Genomic DNA, 23036 nt, shown 5'->3' on the forward strand with positions numbered 1-23036 from the left:
ACACCTCTTCAAGGAGCTCTCGTACGCTTGTTTGGTCCGCTTTTGCTGCTTTCACACCAGACCAAACGAACCACAGCAAAGGGGAAAACCAACTCTAGTACGATTCAACCCAACTAAATGAGGCAGGTGTGAAAGCACCCTTAGACATGCCTTTTAATTACTAAAAATCAGGGCTCCGAACCGCTTCAAGGAACGAAAACGAAAACCGGAAACGAACGAAATTTTAAGAGGAACAAAAACGAAAACGAAATCAAAATCAATTTGAATCGTTCTGAACAGAAACGTTAATTTGAAATGACCATTAACCGGTTAATAACGTTATTTTATCGTTCTCTTTAATTTTTTTATTTGGCAGTGACCAATCATGAATTGAGTAGTACAGCATGTGACGTTGACGGATCAAGCGTGAGTGAAATGCCCGCGCACCATCATCTATGAATCTACCGTCAGTGTGAGCGCGCATTTTCATGCCTCAAGTGCATTTCTTTCCCCGCTGAGCTCATCAATGAATGTGCAGGTATTGGAGGACATTATTTTCGAACCTTTTAAATAAGCAGTGCGGACTTTAAGCTCAAATAGACTGATTTAGGCTAGTTTATGGATTCCGTTTAAGCCTATCCAAGTAGGTTACTAGCATCTATCAAACATTTTTCCTATAGTCTTTCAGATTGCCAATACAGGACAGGTCAATGTTTTCTATAGACGGTTGATGCTTCGTATTAAATGGTATGTTATATTGCATTAAATGATCAAGCTTTATTAGCTGACTGAATTTGATAATGTGATGCAAGGACGTGTTGCGCAGTGTTTGCTTTGAAATTATCAGTTGACGGTGCATTAATGGTTATCCAGTTTATTTATTCTTTATTCATACATTTTTTAAAACAAGTCGTGTTGAAAAAAAGTTATGTAACGTTACAAATAATGTTATCACTCTTCTGAAAAGAATTAGGCATACTAGGCCACTTTCGATTGTCTAACGCTCCAAAACAGGTCCGTTGTTTATGCTTTGTAATTAATGCCTGTATTTCTGTTGTGGTTTTAAAAATGTTATGAAATAAATATTCAAGTTTAATTACCATGCGTTATATTATTATTGCGTGAAAATAAGTCTATTTATCCATATTTGTTTAAAGTATAGGCTAAATTAAAATAACGTTATTAACCGGTATTTTTTCAAATCAAACCGTTTTCGGAACAGTAATGTTTATTGAGGAACACAAAAACGGAAACGCTATAATATCGATTCTGCTCGGAGTGAACCGATTGATATTTTTTTCCGTTTTTAAGCCCTGCTAAAAATGTTATTTAACCATTAAAATAGAGTAAAAAAAAATGTAAACAAACAAACAAAACAAAAAAAACGAATTTGGACAAAAATAAAATGAAATGTGAAGAAAAAAAAAAGTTAAATGTTTGAATACGGCATCTCACCTCCCAGCAGTTTGGAGCTGCAGTTGATAAACTCAGGTTTTCTTTCGGGGACGGACCGCTGGCATGTGTGATGGAGGATCTGGACAAACATGCACTTCTCTCCAGCTGAACCTGCTATCCACTGGTCAGATCCATTCTCAAATACCAAGTCAAACTCAGGGCAATCCTAAACATTTTTGGATGAAGGGAAGTACTGAAAGATCAATACCAACAAAACACCCAACAGCCACCTCACAAAGGTGGAAATGGAGAAAGAGTGGACTCTACTCACCCGGAGGGGGTTGATGCCGTTCACCTGCCGCAGCTGACTGATGCTCCATTGTGTTCTCCTAACAAAAGATGACGCCCCCTCAAACTGCTTCACTTTGGTGAGGAAAACTTGTGCTGGTTTCTTATTGGTAACTGAAACGAAAAGGAAAAAACACTACCGGTCAATAGTTTTGAATGGTTACGTTTTTTAATGTTTATAAAAGAAGTCTGTTCCTGTGATCAAAGCTGAATTATCAGCATCATTACTCCAGTCTTCATGATGTGTTTTTGATTATTATCAAATGTTGAAAACCATCCACAATATTTTTGTGGATATAGTGCTACCCCACAGTTTTGAATGGTAGTGTAAGATTATAAAAAAGTTACACTTTGTTTTAAGTTGACGGCTACATTGTACTCAAAGTAAGTAATGAGCAATATTAATTAACTACATGTACATACTGTAGAGTTACGGTTAGGGTTTGGTTTATGGTTAGTTACTTGTAATTATGCATCATTTACTCTCATTACTACAGTAAGTACACCTTAAAATAAAATGTTACCAATAAAAATTATAAATATTAGTGTTATAGTACTCAAGACTTGATTTTTTAAAGGTCTTGGTCTCGTCTCGGTCTCAGACTTAGAGGACTCTGGATTTTTTTTCAAGACAAATTGCCGGTGCATTGTCTGATTTATTTATTAGCATTATTAATGTGATTGGATGTAAAACGTACTGCTTCAGATTCAATTCAGTTCATTTTATTCGAGGATAACCCCTTGAAATGGAACATCTCGTTTTCGAGGGGGTCCTCAAAATAACATCAAACACACTCACACATACTAAAGCTCTCAGATGCAATCAATAACTTATTTCTAATTTGATTTATTTATTGTGCCGGTTCAGAAATGAGGGATAGTGTCAAAAATGACACCAAAATGAATACAAATGCTCACAAAATTCAAGATATTGTTGCAAAAAAGTACTTGTATGAGATCTGGGTTTTTATATTATAATGTGATAACATTATATTGCTTTTATACAAACATTAAATAAAAAAAGGAAACATTATTCTCAACATTATTTATGCATTTGTAATATACCATTTCAGAGGCGTCTTCAGTAGCACCTCTGCAGTGCAAAGGTGAATTTTGTTGTTAATGATTTCATTTGATTGGTATAACAACTCTCTATATAGTGTCTTATTATGTTTATTGATTAATAATAAGTCATTTTTCAGGCTGTAATGTGGATCTTTATGAATTTAAGGAGTGCTGGTCTGGTCTTGGTCTTGACTCCGTCTCGCCCTGCTTTGGTCTTGTCTTGGTCTCAACCCCTCAAAGTCTTACTCGGTCTCGGATTAGGTGGTCTTGACTTATAACACTAATAAATATATCTGCAAGCAGCCATTAAGGGACCAAGCACAAAGAAGGCATGATAAGACATACCATTATGGCTGGAAGCAACAGACCAACTGCAACAATGAGCAATTTAAGACATATTAAGATGATTTTAGGCAAAATGGCTGAAAAATCATATATACAGTCACTAGTAATATGATTTAATGGTCTCTTTCGACCAATAGGTGGTGCTGTGACCAGATTCATGTGGTGTGGTCAGAGTGAAGTGACAATGACACAATATGAGTAAATATGCCATAGCATTGCAGAGATACAGCCTCATAGTCGCTTTGGCATCTAGCCATAATATTTCTTGATGCGGTATAGGAAAATGGTTTTGTCTATCGTCACGGAATCTATAATATAACTTTTTTGCCGGCATGGGCTGAAGATGATCTCACTCTAATGTCATGAAAATTTGACAAACGGTCTAGGAGGAGTTCAAGAAAGTAGGTTTAAAAAAATAATTATTTAAATGGCGGACAGGAAGTTTGGCTGACTATGGTCAAATTGGTATCATTACAAGAAGCTAATTTAATAAAAAGTTATTCGCATTTTTGGGTACTTTTGAGTACCTTCGACTACCTTCAGGACATGGTGCCCGATGATACTTATCAAGTTTCATAACGATACACCAATGCGTTCGCAAAACATAGCATTTTACAACAAAATTCAAAATGGCTGGTGCCCAAAATATGGGAAAATTGGGTATCATTTGAAATTAGAAGTTATAAGCAAAAAAGAGGCATTTTTCATATCTCCTGACCACAAGCACTGTGCCAAAGGTTGTCTCAGGTCATGGTTGTCATAACACACCAAGTTTGGTCAGAACACACTAAAGCGTTGCAGAGATATAAGCTACGTCCAAAAACCTAGTCAGCGGACTCGTTGCCTCGCTGCCTTATCAGACAATGATTGGTAAGGCAGAGTTTGTGCATGAAGGAACTTCACGAAACTGATTTCGGACAGGCAGTGTAACCGTTTAATGATCTACAGCAAAATAGAGAGAGCTTTGGTGAGAACTAAACAAATATTTAATTACTACATTAGTCATTTCTGGCTAGAAATGACATCAGAAGTAGAGAATGTTGGTATAAAAAAAAAAAAAGTACATTTACACACAAACTAACCAGCAAACGCAACTTTCGGACGCCATATTTTTTTTTATAGCTCAACTGTCACAGAATGGAAAGCACAGGATTGTGGGATATCAAAGGCAATGAAGGATACAAAGAAGTTGCCTTCAAAAATCGATCAGATGAAGGTATCTCTGGAGACAGGAAGTGAAGACGCGCCTTCCTGCCTTGAAATGTGTCCTCCGAAGGCAGCATTTTCCAGGTTTCTGACGCAGCCATAGCCTCACGTCCATTTTGGAATGCTTTTTGTTGAATTCTTTTGCGCATTGTTTGACGAATCAACTTGAATTCCATAACTTATTGTCGGCATGGTCTGGAGATGATCTAGTTAAATTTTAAGTTTTGTGATATTTGCCCAAGATTTTCAGAGCCATTTTCATATCTCCTGACCACTAGGTGGCACTGTGCCAAAACTGTGTCAGGTCATGGTCGTCATAACGCACGCCCAAGTGTGGTCAGAATATATAGGAGAAATAGCCTCACATCCATTGTTGTGGTCTTTGTCGAATTCTTTCGTTTGACAAATCAACTTAAATTCCATAACTTTTTGTTGGCATGGTCTAAACATGATCTGGATACTAGGGGTGTGAATTGGCACTGCCCTCACAATTCGATTCGATTACGATTCACCAGGTAACGATTCGATTCAATTCAATTCAATTCGATTCTACGATGCATTGCGATGCATCAAAATTCTACTGCACACAACAAGGCAAATTTTTAATCAGTCATGAGGCAATACAAGCAGTCAGATATTGAACAACAGATTGTATTGGCTGCTATGTGTGTATTATCACTCTCCTGTATCTTTGACATAAATGTCATTAAATAAAATAAAATTGAATGGTACAGGGTATTGGATATGGCATTTTCAAACCTGAAAAAGAAAACATAAATCACTGTTTTCAGTGCTTTGAATGAGAAATGTTTCTCTTCTCTCTGCTTTAGAACCATTTGAAATTATATAGAGCAATAATAACCAACTAAGCCAACTTTTTCCAGCAGTTCATAAGTGTTTTTTTTTTACACACAGTAAAAAGCTCTAAGACAGGGCACTTCATGAACTCCTGTGCAAATATTAAAGGTCCCGTTCTTCGTGTTTTTTTGAAGCTTTGATTGTGTTTACAGTGTGCAATATAACATGTGTTCATGTTTCGCGTGTAAAAAAACACAGTATTTTTCACACAATGTACTTATCTGTATACCGCTGTTTCCACTGTCCTAAAAACGGCTGGTGATTTCCTCTTTCTATGAAGTCCCTCCTTCAGAAATACGTAACGAGTTCTGATTGTGCAAGCGCTTACCGTGTTGTAATTCGACCGCAGCTTAGCGCACGTGCCAGCAGTTCCTGTGTTATGATTCGACAGCAGCTTAGTGCATGTTGGAAAGGTCACGCCTCTTAACGGAGAGATGTATGCGTTCAATAATCTCTACAGCGTCCCTGGGAAAGCCAAACAAAGGTGATTTGACTCCTGGATGAAAATAACAGCGTCTCGACGACATGGCGATAAACACACTCAACGCAACAGTTCCTTTTCTCCACGCGACACGTCCGCTTCTCCACGTGGGACAGCAACAAGACCGCGCCCCCTTTTTCGCGTTTCTTTGTGGGCGGAGGTAAGTCTGTTCTACTGCTCTACTGACGTAATTAAAGAAGGAAGTACCAGGATATAGTCCAAGCCAGCCGTTCGCTGTAGGCTTTGAAAGGGAACTTCTGTTAAATAAAATATCTCGCTTGGCATTGAACTTTGAGCTTTATAATTTTACAGGTATTATTTATGCTCTAACAGCAACATTACACACTAACTAAAGTTTGAACAATGGGATCATGCGGAATGGGACCTTTAATCCGTAATTACAGTCACACTATTGTAACAACAACCACCACCCAGGCACCCAGCAATAAAAATATGCAGTGCAACACACACAGTAACGTTGACACTAGCGACTCGCCAATTCTTGGCTGGGATGTGTCGACTTTTTGTGTTGTTGTTGTTGTTGTTGAAGCCAACTCAGGATGCCAACAATAAACATGGTTCGTGAAGTTAGTTGTATTGCCAACGTGCTTGATTTTAGTGTGGCAGGCACGTTAGCAGGGCGTAAGCAGCGCATATTTTTTTCGGCGCCCATGTTAACAGATTAGAGCATTCACATCGCACGCAGAGGCGGCAGCGCAGCGCATCGCAGGAGCAGAAGCAGCAGTGCCGCGATCGTTTCGGCGCCGAGTCTATTTTTGCCGCGCTGCTCACGCTGATTTAAAGCCACAGTGGATTGTTCTTGATCAAAACTGACCAGATTAACATGGAAAATAACAAATTTCACCATGAAATCATGTAGTGAAGTGCCCCGTGTGTTTCACAATCACCATATGACATCCAGAGCTGTTAAAAAAATTAAAAACACAACACTGCCAGAAGTTTTTGCCCAAACTTTAAAAGCCTGTTCAAATGATTAAAACTAGAAGCATACATTCACTTTAATGTTAACTTACATTTATCATGTGAACTACTTATATACAACAAGTTATATGCATGTGTGTTTGGGACAGAGGGCAAAACACGGTCGCATTTGCAGCATATGCTGCTAGGGTGACCACCATCAAACAAACCAAATGTGGGACGATTACGAAGTTTGTGTGGGACAATGTGGGACATGTTACCAACACTAAAACATAACCTGAAACTGTTGTATAATCTTAAATTCAACATCACTGAGCCCAAAGGCAGCAGGCATCATGCAGATAACTACTTTTGAAACAGTTCTGACCAAGTGCAACTAAAATCCAACTAAATAAATAATGAAACAAATAAAACAACATTAAATTAGTTAATCTTATATATATATATATATATATATATATATATATATATATATATATATGTATATATACAAATTTGTATACAGAACTGCATTTATTTATATATATATATATATATATATTCATTTATATACAGAACTATCCATTCATTTTCTGACAGGGAACACATGGAACGAATCACCGCTCCACATTTTGATTGACAGCCGTCACAACCTAGCCTACTAGTGACCGTGTTTACTCCTTTCTTTTCAACCATTGGATATGCTTTAAAAAACGGCTTTTGTATTTGTGTAAGGCGAGATGTTACTTCTGACGAAGCGCTGTTAAATGTAGGTGAAAAACGATGCCGCAAAAATAATAAATAAAATGCTTTCTTAAAAAGGCAAAAGAACGCATGCATGTTTTCTCAATATGATCATTAAAAATCAATAGACTGGTGAAAATGCGGGACATTTTCTCAATATGCGACATGCGGGACAAGGGGTGAAAATGCTGTGCGGTACAACGCAAAGCGGGACAGGTGGTCACCCTATATGCTGCCCATCGTAAATCAAAGCACGAGACAGACGGGGCTCGGAGGAGAAGACCGGAAAATGTGACATAATGTACAATATTTGTCTGTATTTACAATACACGAGCTGCGCGAGACAAACGTTGCCAGTGTGAATCCACCATGGGGGCGCGGGCTCCGGCTCTCCATACCCACCGCTCCTGCCCTGCCAACGCGTGCGGTGTGAAGCCGGCGTCAGAATCCGAAATGTGCCCAGATGTCCGCTTTCCAAGCTTTGGGTGCGTTTTTAATTACCCGTCTATCGCGGTCATCTCCCTCCGCCTCAGCCATCTTGATTGTTGTTGTTATGACTCTGGAAGTAATTGAAACTTCACAACTTTATTGTCCAACTCAAGGCCAGAAAATAAACAGCGACATAATCGATTATGGCACTTTGCCGCATCGATGCTGAATCGTTCATGCCCCGCATTGCGATGCATCGCTGAATCGATTATTGTTGACACCACTACTGGATACATTTTCGTGAAAATCCGAGAAACTGCATAGGACGAGTTTGAAAATGTAATGACAGAAAATGATGTAATGGGATGCAATCGGATCGTTTGAACCAAGGAATCAGAGGAAAAAATCATTTCGTTTTTAGCGGTTCAAAGTTATTAGAATAAACGCAAGTGCAACTTTGGACAGTTGGTGGCGCTAGAGGGATTGAGTTAGAGACTCCTAAATTTGCTATGGTGACAATTCTTACTGTCCTCTATTTGTGTGCCAAGCGGTTCTATGGGCTGCCTTAGACTTTCAGAGCAGAAGAAGAAGAAGTGGAAGGATAATAAGAACACTAACGATTACAATAAGTGTGTTTGTCCTTCAGATAAGACGTTAAACCGAGGTCCGCCGCCAGTGAATGAATGGGTGAATGTGAGGCAATGCGTAAAGCACTTTGGTGGCCATGGGTCTGTTGAAAGCGCTATATAAATGCATTCCATTTACCATTTACCAATCCTGAAGGATCATGTGACACTGAAGACTGGAGTAATGATCACACAAGCAGAACGACTTCTTTCAAAAACAATATTTTCATGCATTATGTGTTATACACATGTATTATTTTCAACATCATACAGAAACAAACAACAGTAAGAGACCTGCTTAACATAAAATATGGAGATACAAAATTTGTGCAAGATAAGCTGGCTCTCTAGCACATATCAAAGAGCAATGTTTACAGATCCCACCACACCCGGTTCTGCTGAAGCGGGAACATCCGGCCCACGACGGGCTGTTTGAGGAATTTCAATCCTCAACTGTTTGTTCAGGCCTCGGTGTACAACACTCCCTTTTCCTCCCTCTCATTCCCTCCATCTGTGTGAGGTTACTCATGTCAGGGCCATCTCTGATCCATCGGCCCAGCTTTCATCTCCAACATTTGTGCAGCCCTAGGAGACTCCAGACTCTTCTTCATGAAACTGAACATTGAACAGTAGCTCTCGGGTGTGTAGGAATATTCCTCAGCCATCTCAACACACAAAAATCTACTGTGCAATACAGTTTAGTAATCTAATTTTACAAAAGAGCCATGCACATCATCTCTATCACAACGCACTGACATTTCTGATCAAAATGTGAACAGAATCAGAGCTATTTACTTTGACTGAATCAGTCAAATGACAAGGAATTGTTGACCCAGACATACAAATTCTGTCTTAATTTCCTCTTGTTCCAAACCTATTTCTGGTTACACTTTATTTGAATGGTCCCTTTAACACATTCCATTGACGATAAGTAACATTGCATCTACATGTCTACTAACTCTCATTAGCGTGTTAGTAGAGTATTAGTAGACTGGTAGGGTTAGAATAAGTTGAAATAAAGTTGCAAAGTTACTTATAGTCAGTAGAATATCTGTTGATGAGCATCACATTAGCAGATATTAAGCAGACAGTCTACTAATACTCTGATGGGAGTTAGTTGACATGTTGCAAAGTTACTAATAGTCAATGTTCATAAGGAACCATCAAAATAATTATACACATACAAAGCTTAAAATTAACACGGAAAATCAGTGTTGGCGATGATATGAAACCATGTCAGTTGTATCTGAATTCTGAATTGAAATATTCAAGCACAAGAAGACGCGAAAGGGAACTCAATTTGTTCACGCTGTGTGTGACGTTTTCTGTGCGCAAACATCCCAAGCACATGCCCAGAAATCTGTATCTCGGACAGTGTGCGAATACTGAATTGAACTCTCCACTTCCACGCAGTCTTGCACTTGAAAAATCCTGTATTAATGAGTACGCTTGTAAACATAGTCAGTTATGTCTTAAGTGAACATAAACAGTTCAGAAAGAAAACGCATGTGTATCAGTACATTGGATCTGTGAATTAGCTCTTAAAGTGACAGCAGCCTAATATAAGGGTATGTTTACACGACAACGCTGTCAAAACGATCCCCGTTCACACGGATCAGCAAAAATGACTAAAAGGCCTTATCATGCATGCCAAGCCAGTAGTTGGCGATATCACTTTGTCAAGAAACAACCTGCGAACACGTAATAGGCATGCGCACAATGTCACGTTTTTTTCACATTTTTGTTGTGTACATGGAGACGTAACAGTAAAGATTCCGAAACCGCGCACTTTGAAACTCAAAAGTTTGCATTTTCAGGCCCCTAAAACGCTGTTGTTGTGTAAATAAACGGCCAACATGTAGAAAAAGTTTTCCGTTGTTGAAAATGGTGTTGTGTAAACCAGAGTTAATTTAGTTGACAAATAATTTGTAGAGTTGTTCCGATTCCGATACTAGTAAAACTGCGCGGTTCTTCTTTGCTGCTCAGAATGCATTGCAGACACAGGAAGTTGTGCTGTGTTGCCACAAGCAACCCCTGTTTAGAGCAGCGAAGAAGAAATGAAAATGCGTTTGGCATTCTGTCTATGGTTAGCAGTAGGCTATGTCCGCTGTTTAGCAGGATTTCAGTGTCTCAGTGTGGATGGCGGGCGCCCGCACGCACACACACACACACGCACGTGACACTCGCTCGCTATCTTTGTAGTCTCTGCCATGTGTCACTATCAAGCGGAAACCTCCCCCAGTTTCTCTACGTCCATTTTTTTTTTACAGTCTATGGTCACTATATGAGGACACGAACGCATAAACCGTCACTTCATGAGAATTTACCGTTTCATTTGTGAAAACTGCCATATAAGGAACAGACACTGAAATATCTTCACAGCAACCCGTCAAAATAAAAGTTGGTTTACATTTTTTTAAATTGACAGAATATATTAGGCTACTGTTGTACATTAGATTTAGCTGCGTCTCTAAGTAATAATAATACGTCTCTACTACTAATAATAATAATAATATCTAGATGGTTGCTTATTTTTCACTTGTTTTGTTGTAAAGATTATTTTCTGATTAATATATTTTTTTATATTCCGACATTTATTTGTTGCACTGTTTTTTATACAGTTATATTGTAAAACTAAAATACCTTTTTCAGTTTGCAGTGTTAGATTTGTGACTGCATTTGAAGTTCTTTTTCACTTAAGAAAAATAAATAATATTACTGTCAAATGCATGTCGGATAATAAAAATACTGTAATAAATACAGTAGTTCACTGTATGTATTTGTTCATGTTTTATTAAGGGATAAGTCTGAAGCACACCATAAAATAATTCTAGCAGTTCATACAGGGCTAATAGTGTTTACAGCTGTATATACAGATACACACCCAGGTATCGGATCAGTACTCGCTATCGGCTGATACCCTGAGCCCAGGTTTCGGTATCAGGAAGGGGAAAAGGGTATCGGAACATCTCTAATAATTGGTCATAATTTTCGTCAACAAACTTTTTTCACTGACGAAAATGTGCTTCAGAGCGGCTCAATCAATGAATAACACACATTTATGCCAGGCAATGTTTATGAACTAATGCTGATGAATAATGTTTACTTTATGATGTTAATATAGTAATATGTGTTAGACGGTTGTAACAATGCATATTTATCTCCCTCATCTGAACTTGAATGAGCTCCTGCAACTGCAATAGTAAAGCGCAGACATTTCAAAATAAGAGTCCCGGTGAATTTCGAGCTTGTTTATAATTAAAAGTCACGCATTATATATGCGTTTTTGGTTACACAATAAATTGCATTCCCATTTAATTCATAGTCAGGAGGAAAGACTAAGAACAGTATTTGATTCATTGACATATTATTCAATGAATTATCAGGGTTAACTTAAACCATAAAAAAGATTAATTACTTGAAATTAAAGCTGCAGTCCGTAACTTTTTGCGCTCTAGCGATTAATAAACAGAATTGCATGCGTCTTGCGGAAGAACATTGCAGCCGGAGCTACTTCTCTCTGTTTATGTCTATGGCGAGTCACGCAGGGACTGTGCTCCTCCACAGCGGTTCCGGTCTGAAATAGTCCCAAAATAAACACTTATTATAAGTGTACCATAATGATTCAGGGCAAGACAAAAACACGGTTTGGAAAATTGATTCATGTTGTACATTCTCATTATATAAAGTAAATCTTGAACACAAAAAAGTTACTGACAGCAGCTTTAAATAAATGTTAACTGAAATTTAACGTATTTGAATCCTTAGCTTAACCTGATATACCAGCTAAAACAGAAATACACAATTATAAAAACACAAATTTTACTCTGCCAAAACGCTCTCAAGCACCCACAGCGAGGCGTTTTCAGCTGGATAAAAACGCTTTGGTGGACACGCCGCCTTAGTGTCAACAGGCCTTTAGACAGCAGAACTTTCTACTGAAGCTCAGCAGTAGACGATTTCCAGAAGGCTACTATTAAATACTTTCAGCGGGTTTCCCCTCAACAACCCCAAAATGTTTTCAAACTACATCTACAGGACTCCTTTGATAGCTAAAGCCATGTGACGTCCACACTGAGCAGTGTATAATGTACCAGACTGACCCCTGCCGCAGTGTTGCTGTGGGTCTGTGGGCTGGAACGCAGAGCTCTGATGTTCTGGGTGTGTTTTACACTCGCTCTGAATGGAAACACAAAGGCCAAGCTGGAGCTCCTGGCTAGATTTATTATGATTGGCTAGCCACATTTATGTTTGGTATACCACATAAACTGAACTCACTTTAACAGAATATTTGCATAGTATCTGGAGATTAAATGGTCATTATCCTCTAAGGACACATTTACAACCGTGCACATTATAAATTATATTAGGGGCGGAGATGAAGTGAATGTGGCTTTGGGGTGACGATATAATAAATTAAAATAAACAGATCTAATCCACACAAAAAAACTGGTGAAATGGAATGTAAACCAAGCAAACACAGGAAGTAAAGCTGAATACACACTGTGCGAGTTTTTCCAGTTTTGGGTTGCTTAGTGTGACTATAACAGCAAAAAGGAGGAACATTTGCAGGATTTAGTGAAGCCAAGATAAAAACTGTAAAATAATCCCAAACAAACAGTGACAGAAATTAACTCAAAATCACGCCCACATTATCTCTTGTTCCGTTTGACTCAGATACGTCTCAACAGAGAAGAAAATACTTCAGATCAGGATAGAAAATGGCTTTTTATTTCTAAATTATGACATTTGTGATATTAATGCACCTAATAGCAGTCCTTCCAGAAAAATGCGGCTTTTTTAGTGATTGTTGAGGGCAAAAATCCTTGATTATGCGGCACGTTTTCCTAAAAAATGCGATGGATTATGCAGGATATTTATGCAATTTTATGCAATGAAATTGCGGTAACTTGCAAAAACTGCGGTTAGATGAAAAACAAACCAAAAAAGTGATTCCCCCAACACCCTGTTCTCATTAGGGTACTACCTTAATGTAAAGAGTAATTTCTTATTACTTCCTGTGATAAGCAAGCACTGCATCACAGAAAGTGCTGGGAATATTTAAGTTCTCATCTTGTTTTATTTCAGACATTAATAAACACATGGCTCAAACTTACAAAACATTGATGAGTCAAGTTCTGTAGCTTTACAAAAGGAATATGCTACAACTTCTGTAAAAATTAATAAATAAAATATATATATTTTTTAAATGTGTGCTTCCTATTTTACAAACAGACATCTGTTAAAATAAGTGCTTCCAATGCACAAAGTGCAATCTCTTACTGTAACGTAAATGTACATACTACTAATATACTTACAACTGTAAGGTTTTTGAAACTAGTATGATTTAACCCACTGGTAACAAAAAAGTGCAATCTTACAACTGTAAAGTTGCATCAACTCCTGAATGAAACTACAACAGTCCACTGTGAAAATGCAAATGGGCTGAATCCGAAATCGCCCCCTAAAACCTCAATCACTATTCCCTACGTCAGTCCACTAATACAGTTCACTTGAAGGAGTGAATGAAAACGAGTGTGTGAAGTCGGACAGCAGTTGTGTGTACATCGGTTGTACACTCGTTATTGCGGTGCAATGTGGGATTGAATGTGTGTACTCGATAACGTCCACTATGGTTTCAGACACCACTACAAATGGCTGTCCCCTCAAATAGTGCCCTATTTGAGGGTATAGGGGACAATTTCGGATTCAGCGTATATCTGCGTAGCCTCTAACACTGGCAGGGTTTGCAGGTTTTCGATGATGTTCACGTCGCATAATTACGTCACTTCATAACGTTCCCATGGCAATAGGAGGAAATGGCGGCTCTTGTGTGAAGTAAACGCAACATTTTTCAACTTTCTGCTGAGATATGTGACTTTTTTAGCATGAAAATGCAGTGATTATGAAATCATGCAAGCCCGCATATTTTGCGGCCGGAAATCTGCAATTTATGCGGCGAAAGTGCTGCGTATTTGAAAAAATGCGGCCCCCGCATAAATATGCGGACTTTGGCTGATTATGCATTGAATTCAGCGATCAGAGGGACTGTAATAGGGATTTCTTGCAAAATAACCAAACAGACAAATAAATAAATGCAAATAAAGGTTATTGCTTTTACTTATTTTATATACAAAGTTGCATATAAAATATTATATAAAGATGGCATTAAGCGATTAACAAAAGACAAAAAATGTATAAAAGGATAAAATAAACTTTTTTAAACTAGGCCTACCAGTAATATAGCAGGCCTTTAGAATGTATTTCCAGTCAGTCTGATGTCTAACAGCTGAGATAAATATTCAGAAATGAAAATTAATGCAGTCAAATGTAAAATAAAACCACTGAAGTTTCTCACGGTCTTAATTTTTTTATGAACATAATGTGCTATTTTATTAAATAACGCTAATAAATGTATCCATCAATAGCAGTGAGTTGTATTTGCGTTTTCTTGACAGTATTGTTAAATATATCACATCAGCAGCCGGCAGGTCTGTAATCCACGACATTACTGGATAACCCAGATTTTTTTTCCTGACATTTTCAGTCAGTTTCAGTTCCACTGTAACTTTGCTTCTAACTTCAACTGTTCTCGGAGCAGCCTCAACTGTGATTGTTTTTCTGTTTACTAGCTGGGATGGGACTTGCGGTTTTATTGGGTCTCTCTGCTGTTTTCCACTGATTAAGCTGAAATAATTAATAAGCATCGGACTAAACCATTTTTAGGGAGGGGGGAGAGAGGAGATTTGGAATACTTCTTTAACTAAATTGCATGCTTTGTGGTTTTCATTGAACTATCAGGCATACAAATGTATATACAGTGAGGAAAATAAGTATTTGAACACCCTGCTATTTTGCAAGTTCTCCCACTTGGAAATCATGGAGGGGTCTGAAATTGTCATCGTAGGTGCATGTCCACTGTGAGAGACATAATCTAAAAAAAAATCCAGAAATCACAATGTATGATTTTTGTAATCTATTTATTTGTGTGATACAGCTGCAAATAAGTATTTGAACACCTGAGAAAATCAGTGTTAATATTTGGTACAGTAGCCTTTGTTTGCAATTACAGAGGTCAAACGTTTCCTGTAGTTTTTCACCAGGTTTGCACACACTGCAGGAGGGATTTTGGCCCACTCCTCCACACAGATCTTCTCTAGATCAGTCAGGTTTCTGGCCTGTCGCTGAGAAACACGGAGTTTGAGCTCCCTCCAAAGATTCTCTATTGGGTTTAGGTCTGGAGACTGGCTAGGCCACGCCAGAACCTTGATATGCTTCTTACAGAGCCACTCCTTGGTTATCCTGGCTGTGTGCTTCAGGTCATTGAGCCTCTACCCATCTTCAATGCTCTCACTGAGGGAAGGAGGTTGTTCCCCAAAATCTCGCAATACATGGCCCCGGTCATCCTCTCCTTAATACAGTGCAGTCGCCCTGTCCCATGTGCAGAAAAACACCCCCAAAGCATGATGCTACCACCCCCATGCTTCACAGTAGGGATGGTGTTCTTGGGATGGTACTCATCATTCTTCTTCCTCCAAACACGTTAAGTGGAATTATGACCAAAAAGTTATATTTTGGTCTCATCTGACGACATGACTTTCTCCCATGACTCCTCTGGATCATCCAAATGGTCATTGGCAAACTTAAGACGGGCCTGGACATGTGCTGGTTTAAGCAGGGGAACCTTCCGTGCCATGTATGATTTCAAACCATGACGTCTTAGTGTATTACCAACAGTAACCTTGGAAACTGTGGTCCCAGCTCTTTTCTGGTCATTGACCAGCTCCTCCCGTGTAGTTCTGGGCTGATTTCTCACCTTTCTTAGGATCATTGAGACCCCACGAGGTGAGATCTTGCATGGAGCCCCAGTCCGAGGGAGATTGACAGTCATGTTTAGCTTCTTCCATTTTCTAATGATTGCTCCAACAGTGGACCTTTTTTCACCAAGCTGCTTGGCAATTTCCCCGTAGCCTTTTCCAGCCTTGTGGAGGTGTACAATTTTGTCTCTAGTGTCTTTGGACAGCTCTTTGGTCTTGGCCATGTTAGTAGTTGGATTCTTACTTATTGTATGGGGTGGACAGGTGTCTTTATGCAGCTAACGACCTCAAACAGGTGCATCTAATTTAGGATAATAAATGGAGTGGAGGTGGACATTTTAAAGCCAGACAAGTCTTTGAGGGTCAGAATTCTAGCTGATAGACAGGTGTTCAAATACTTATTTGCAGCTGTATCGTACAAATAAATAGTTAAAAAATCATATATTGTGTTTTCTGGATTTTTTTATAGATTATGTCTCTCACAGTGGACATGCACCTACGATGACAATTTCAGACCCCTCCATGATTTCCAAGTGAGAGAACTTGCAAAATAGCAGGGTGTTCAAATACGTATTTTCCTCACTGTATATTATAATGATTCATAAGAGTAGTGGAATATATAGCATAACTACTGAGTTTAGTGGGGCCCCCTGGGCAGTGGGGGCCCCTATACTTGTTTATACCTATACACCACCTTTCACCCCACTAGCGACGGCCCTGCTCACTGCACCACTGAGGGTGATCAGAGATGTGTTCATGGCTCTTCAGAAAATGCCAAGAAGATGGATATAATGTACAGCGCACAGCTCAGCAAGAGTTCAGGACTCTGTCTGATGAATAGGGACTCCTAATAGTCGCTCCGCCAAATCCAGACGATCACAGACCAGCCAAATGGATCAGCACAAATGAGTCTGTGGAACAGCTCCAACCAAACCATTAACCCAGCAAGACCTCAGGCAGTCTAATAAACAACTTCCTGGAGCACAAACATATTATTTATGGGCATTTAAACAGCACAGCAACTGAACTCATTTACTGTCACTGAAGAACATTTTAAAATAGATCTTAAATTATGACTCTCTTTGTCTCTTTCGTCTCTCAAAAGTTCAGGCTTAAAGAAAAATAAGTTAAATAAAACCGAAGTGTGTTTGCATTGCAAGTGGTCAGTGCTAAAGGTAGGTGTAAACAGGGTCTCGTTTTGTGACTGAACCACTGAAACCACATGAAATGCATGCGCCTCGATGGTGTAAACATGCATCTGTCCTGATGAATTGTCACAGGAGACACGTTTGGAAATGTTCATACCAGGTGTAAACAGTAATGCGTCTTACAGTGGAGGGTTACAGAGCTACAGTGGATATGAAGGCCCTGTTTACACCTGGTATTAAGAAGCGTTTTCGGCAGTTTGATAGTAGATAAAAAGCTTTAAGGGTTTTAGGGCTTTAAGGCTTTAAGTTTAAAGGTTTTGAAGTCGGATGGATGGATGGATGGTTGTTTATTTGTAAATTATGACAGTAGTGATATTAAAATCCTACTAACATTAAAAGTGCACCTCAGGAAACATTGTAAAATCGTAAAAATGTAGCTCATAAGCTATTCCTGACCCATTACGCCTCATTCGCACATCCAGTTTGAATTGAGTGTCTTGCGCGATACGTGAGTGATTTTATTTGGTGCTTTTTGTGCATTCACATGTTTGAAGCGAATTCGCATCTGTCCTTCTGACGTCTGTCACCGGCTCAGATGTCTCTGTAGTGGTTAAACATGAGCTATAATTTGTTGTGTGTAGATCTAACAGCTGATCTTTGCTCTCATGAATCTATAATTTGTTCCCTGCCAAATCATTTTGACTGAGGGCAAAGAGAAGTTTCATAACTTTATTTTTTTAGGCTATTTAACTTGACCGTTGTAGCCAACTAGCACTGACTTTGACCGAATTGTTTGCTTTATTTATTGTATAGATGCTTATACCTTTTACTTATACTTTTATAATTGATCACACATAAACGGACATTAAACAAAAAGAGAGTGGGTTGCGTTTTATGTCATATTTAATTTTATAACAGTGATAATCATATATGCAGAGTTATTGTCTGAACCACATATTAATGTGTTATTTTTTTAAAGGGTTAGTTCACCCAAAAATGAAAATTCTGTCATTAATGACTTACCCTCAAGTCGTTCGACACCCGTCAGACCTCCGTTCATCTTCAGACACAAATGAAGATATTTTAGTGTAAATCTGATGGCTCTGAAAGGCCTCCATTGGCACAATGGCACTTTACACTCTCAAGACCCTTAAAAGGTACTAAAGACGTCGTTACAAAGTCCATCTCACTACAGTGGCTCTACAAAAACTTTATGAATCGGCGAGAATAGTTTTTGTGTGCAAAAAAACCCTAAATAACGACTTTCAAAACACGGCCTCATGAAGCTTCGAAGCGTTATGAATCAGCGAGTCGAGTCAGCGGTTTGGATCGCCAAATTTCAGCAGTTTGACACGCGATCCGAATCATGATTCGACTCACTGATTCATAACGCTTCGAAGCTTCATGAGGCCGTGTTTTGAAATCGTCATCACTATGTAAGTTGGCTAATCTGAACACTAGAGTCTGTTCAGGTAAGCAGCACAAAAGAGATTGTCGCTAAGCTTTTGCGACTATGAGATCTTGGCCTAAGGACAAATTCAGGAGGATGAGAAAGAAAAGAGACCAAAAGACAACAGCACAGCAGTGAATTATTCTGACATCAGCATTCCTGTGTCCTCCTTCCTGTCCCGGGACACAAAAGCCTTTAACCGCTTCACACGACACTGTTGAGCTGATGCTCATTTATCACAGTATTGCACATATAAAATACTGCCATTTTCATTAAATAAATCTTGTAAAATTAATCGAAGGGAAAAGCATTTGCTAAACAATTACATGCATGTTTTCCGCATTGCAGACATCATAGGGCCCTAATTTCATGCCATGGTTTTTTTTTTAGTCCTAGATGCTCCAATTTAAGACATTTTAAGGTCTTAAAATGTAGTAGGTCAAATGAAGACTTTTTAATACCTGAGGAAACCCTGTGTAGTGTAACTGCAAGAACTGCAAATGAGCAGAGAACTGAAAACTGTATACAGGGCTTTGTTTTTTAGGGTAACTCTGTGAAATAGTTGGTCCCTATTGCATCTGGATGACGGAAAGGTCAAGAAATAGTTCTGCTCATTTCTCCAGTGTCTGTGTTTCAACTTTTTAGAGAACGAGTCTGACTTTATGCCAACAGTCAAAAGTCTAGATAACGAGAATGAAATATAGAGCAGAACTGAATCTCTGAATAATTTCATAAGTGTTAAAGATACAGTGATTAGAGTCAATGAACATTTGGTAATTTACCCCCATCCCCAAAAATCTAAACATTATTGTCCTTGAATGGCAAGACAAGGCAAGTTTATAAAAAAAATTAACATTTTGAATGTTCTGAATCTCTATCTGACATTCACAAATACTTGATAGAAGAAAATATTTATTTCTGTTATTTTTAATAATTTGACTGGTGATCTTTAAAGTTGCAGCAGTGTCGTGCTATACTAAAAACTGTGACATTGTATGTAACAAATTATGTAGTAACACTTTATTTTACGGTGATGGTTACACGTTACATGTACCTAATTTGGTCCCCCTTTATATTAGGTGACCTTAACTACTATGTACTTACATCAGAAAATAAGTACAATGTATTTACTGTGTTCATATTGTATTGCAAAACACTTTTGCTGATATTGAGGTGGGATACAGGTAAAGTTAGGAGCAGGTGTGGTGGTATGGGTAAGTTTAAGGGTAAAGTTAGAAACAGGTGTGGTGGTATGGGTAAGTTTAAGGGTAAAGTTAGGAGCAGGTGTGGTGGTATGGGTAAGTTTAAGGGTAAAGTTAGGAGCAGGTGTGGTGGTATGGGTAAGTTTAAGGGTAAAGTTAGGGACAGGTGTGGTGGTATGGGTAAGTTTAAGGGTAAAGTTAGAAACAGGTGTGGTGGTATGGGTAAGTTTAAGGGTAAAGTTAGGAGCAGGTGTGGTGGTATGGGTAAGTTTAAGGGTAAAGTTAGGAGCAGGTGTGGTGGTATGGGTAAGTTTAAGGGTAAAGTTAGGAGCAGGTGTGGTGGTATGGGTAAGTTTAAGGGTAAAGTTAGGAGCAGGTGTGGTGGTATGGGTAAGTTTAAGGGTAAAGTTAGGGACAGGTGTGGTGGTATGGGTAAGTTTAAGGGTAAAGTTAGGGGCAGGAGTGGTGGTATGGGTAAGTTTAAGGGTAAAGTTAGGGACAGGTGTGGTGGTATGGGCAAGTTTAAGGGTAAAGTTAGGGACAGGTGTGGTGGTATGGGTAAGTTTAAGGGTAAAGTTAGGGGCAGGTGTGGTGGTATGGGTAAGTTTAAGGGTAAAGTTAGGGACAGGTGTAGGGGTATGGGTAAGTTTAAGGGTAAAGTTAGGAACAGGTGTGGTGGTATGGGTAAGTTTAAGGGTAAAGTTAGGGACAGGTGTGGTGTTATGGGTAAGTTTAAGGGTAACGTTAGGGACAGGTGTGGTGGTATGGGTAAGTTTAAGGGTAAAGTTAGGGGCAGGTGTGGTGGTATGGGTAAGTTTAAGGGTAAAGTTAGGGACAGGTGTGGTGGTATGGGTAAGTTTAAGGGTAAAGTTAGGGGCAGGTGTGGTGGTGTGGGTAAGTTTAAGGGTAAAGTTAGGGACAGGTGTAGGGGTATGGGTAAGTTTAAGGGTAAAGTTAGAAACAGGTGTGGTGGTATGGGTAAGTTTAAGGGTAAAGTTAGGGACAGGTGTGTTGTTATGGGTAAGTTTAAGGGTAACGTTAGGGACAGGTGTGGTGGTATGGGTAAGTTTAAGGGTAAAGTTAGGGGCAGGTGTGGTGGTATGGGTAAGTTTAAGGGTAAAGTTAGGGACAGGTGTGGTGTTATGGGTAAGTTTAAGGGTAACGTTAGGGACAGGTGTGGTGGTATGGGTAAGTTTAAGGGTAAAGTTAGGGACAGGTGTGGTGGTATGGGTAAGTTTAAGGGTAAAGTTAGGGACTGGTATTGGTGGTATGGGTAAGTTTAAGGGTAAAGTTAGGGACAGGTGTGGTGGTATGGGTAAGTTTAAGGGTAAAGTTAGGGACTGGTATTGGTGGTATGGGCAAGTTTAAGGGTAAAGTTAGGGACAGGTATTGGTGGTATGGGTAAGTTTAAGGGTAAAGTTAGGGACACAAGGAACTAGTCCAAAGCCAAACCCTTACCTTAACCCATATAGTAAGTACATGTAGTTAATTAATATTACTCAGTACTTATTTGTGTAATTACAATGTAACAACGTTACTTTAAAATAATGTGTAATCAAATGTGTTTTCATATAGCATAACATCTGTTTAAAACATAATATCTGTTTTTGGTCTTTCATGTCTGTGCGTGTGTACAGAAATTTGGCTTGATAACAACATCATGCCCTGCATTCTAATCATTCCTTTAAAGCCGCAGGGACCAACAGCTCCAGACCTCTGCATTCACACGCCGTTTACTGCCAACCATCACTACTCTTTAGACAGTTCTCTAACCCTTCCTGAAAACCCTCAAAGAATGTTCCCGGTTTCTTTTTTTTTTTTTTTTTACTCAATAAAGAGTTGTTTTAGTATCGAGATACAATATAGTTTTATTAATATTTTGAATTAGGTTTTATTTTTATATTTCCCATTTTCAATAAAATTTTCATTTGTATTAGTTTCTGTAAAAAAAAAAAAAAAACGATTTTATTATTTTTTATTAGTGACACTGACTCATAACGCTTCGAAGCTTCATGAGGCCGTGTTTTGAAATCGTCATCACTATATAAGTCGTTATTTAGGGTTTTTTTGCGCACAAAAACTATTCTCGTCACTCCATAAAGTTTTTGTAGAGCCACTGTAGTGAGATGGACTTTGTAACGACGTCTTTAGTGTCTTTTAAGGGTCTTGAGAGTGAACCGTGCCATTGTGTCAATGGAGGCCTTTCAGAGCCATCAGATTTACACTAAAATATCTTCTTTTGTGTCTGAAGATGAACGGAGGTCTGACGGGTGTCCAACGACATGAGGGTAAGTAATTAATGACAATTTTCATTTTTGGGTGAACTAACCCTTTAACTGTTAAAGGTCCCATGGCATGAAATTTTCATTTTATGAGGTATTTCAACATTAATATGAGTTCCCCTAGCCTGAATATTGTCCCCAAGTGGATAGAAATGTTGATCGGGGTAAAACCGAGTTCTGGCTGTCTCTCTCTGCCTTTGAGAAAATGACAGGCCCGACTAGCCAATCCTGAAGGCTCCTGGTTTGACGTCCAAGCAGGCACGGTTTCCTCCCTTTCCTCCGCCCAGAGAATCTGGCACGCCCATGCAAACACTCGAGAGATCATTAACGTTACTTGTGAACGAGTGAACACTGGCAGTTTCTCAGTGTTTGGATGTACAAATGAAAACAGAAGTCTTTCTTCAGTTCCTTCTGATCTGTGATCAGTGATTTCTGATGTGTAGCTAATTATTTATTATTTGTGGACACGCAGCGGCTTCTCTCTCTCCCGACAGAACGGTGTTTTCGTGTTTTCTATCTTGAGAGTCAGTGTTTTTGTACGTCCTCGTCGCGTCTATCTGTTCTTAAATGTGCATACAGTCTTTTCTGTTTAACATCAGCAGTCACATCTTTAGAGATAAACTTCACACACGCCGAAGCTCGGCCTCCAACATCCCCGACCCCCAGTACTGCATCTGGCCCACAGCGGAGGCACCAAACGCGGCGTGAGATTAAGCAGAAGGAGGGTAAGCGTGAGGGTA

The 23036-nt window shown here is 39.0% G+C and overlaps 1 protein-coding gene across 1 annotated transcript in view; it reads right to left on the reverse strand.

Moving 5' to 3' along the window:
• Nucleotides 1-23036, reverse strand: part of stxbp6 (syntaxin binding protein 6 (amisyn)) — a 73304-nt gene that overhangs the window by 12646 nt on the left and 37622 nt on the right. The window contains exons 3-4 of the mRNA XM_079833228.1: nucleotides 1706-1836; nucleotides 1435-1600 (exon numbers count right to left, since the gene is read on the reverse strand). Coding sequence (XP_079689354.1) covers nucleotides 1435-1600; nucleotides 1706-1836 — 297 coding nt within the window. The remainder of the gene's footprint in view (nucleotides 1-1434; nucleotides 1601-1705; nucleotides 1837-23036) is intronic.

This window comes from Gobio gobio, assembly GCF_949357685.1.
Source record: "Gobio gobio genome assembly, chromosome: 13".
In the NCBI taxonomy this organism is placed as follows: Eukaryota; Metazoa; Chordata; class Actinopteri; order Cypriniformes; family Gobionidae; genus Gobio; species Gobio gobio.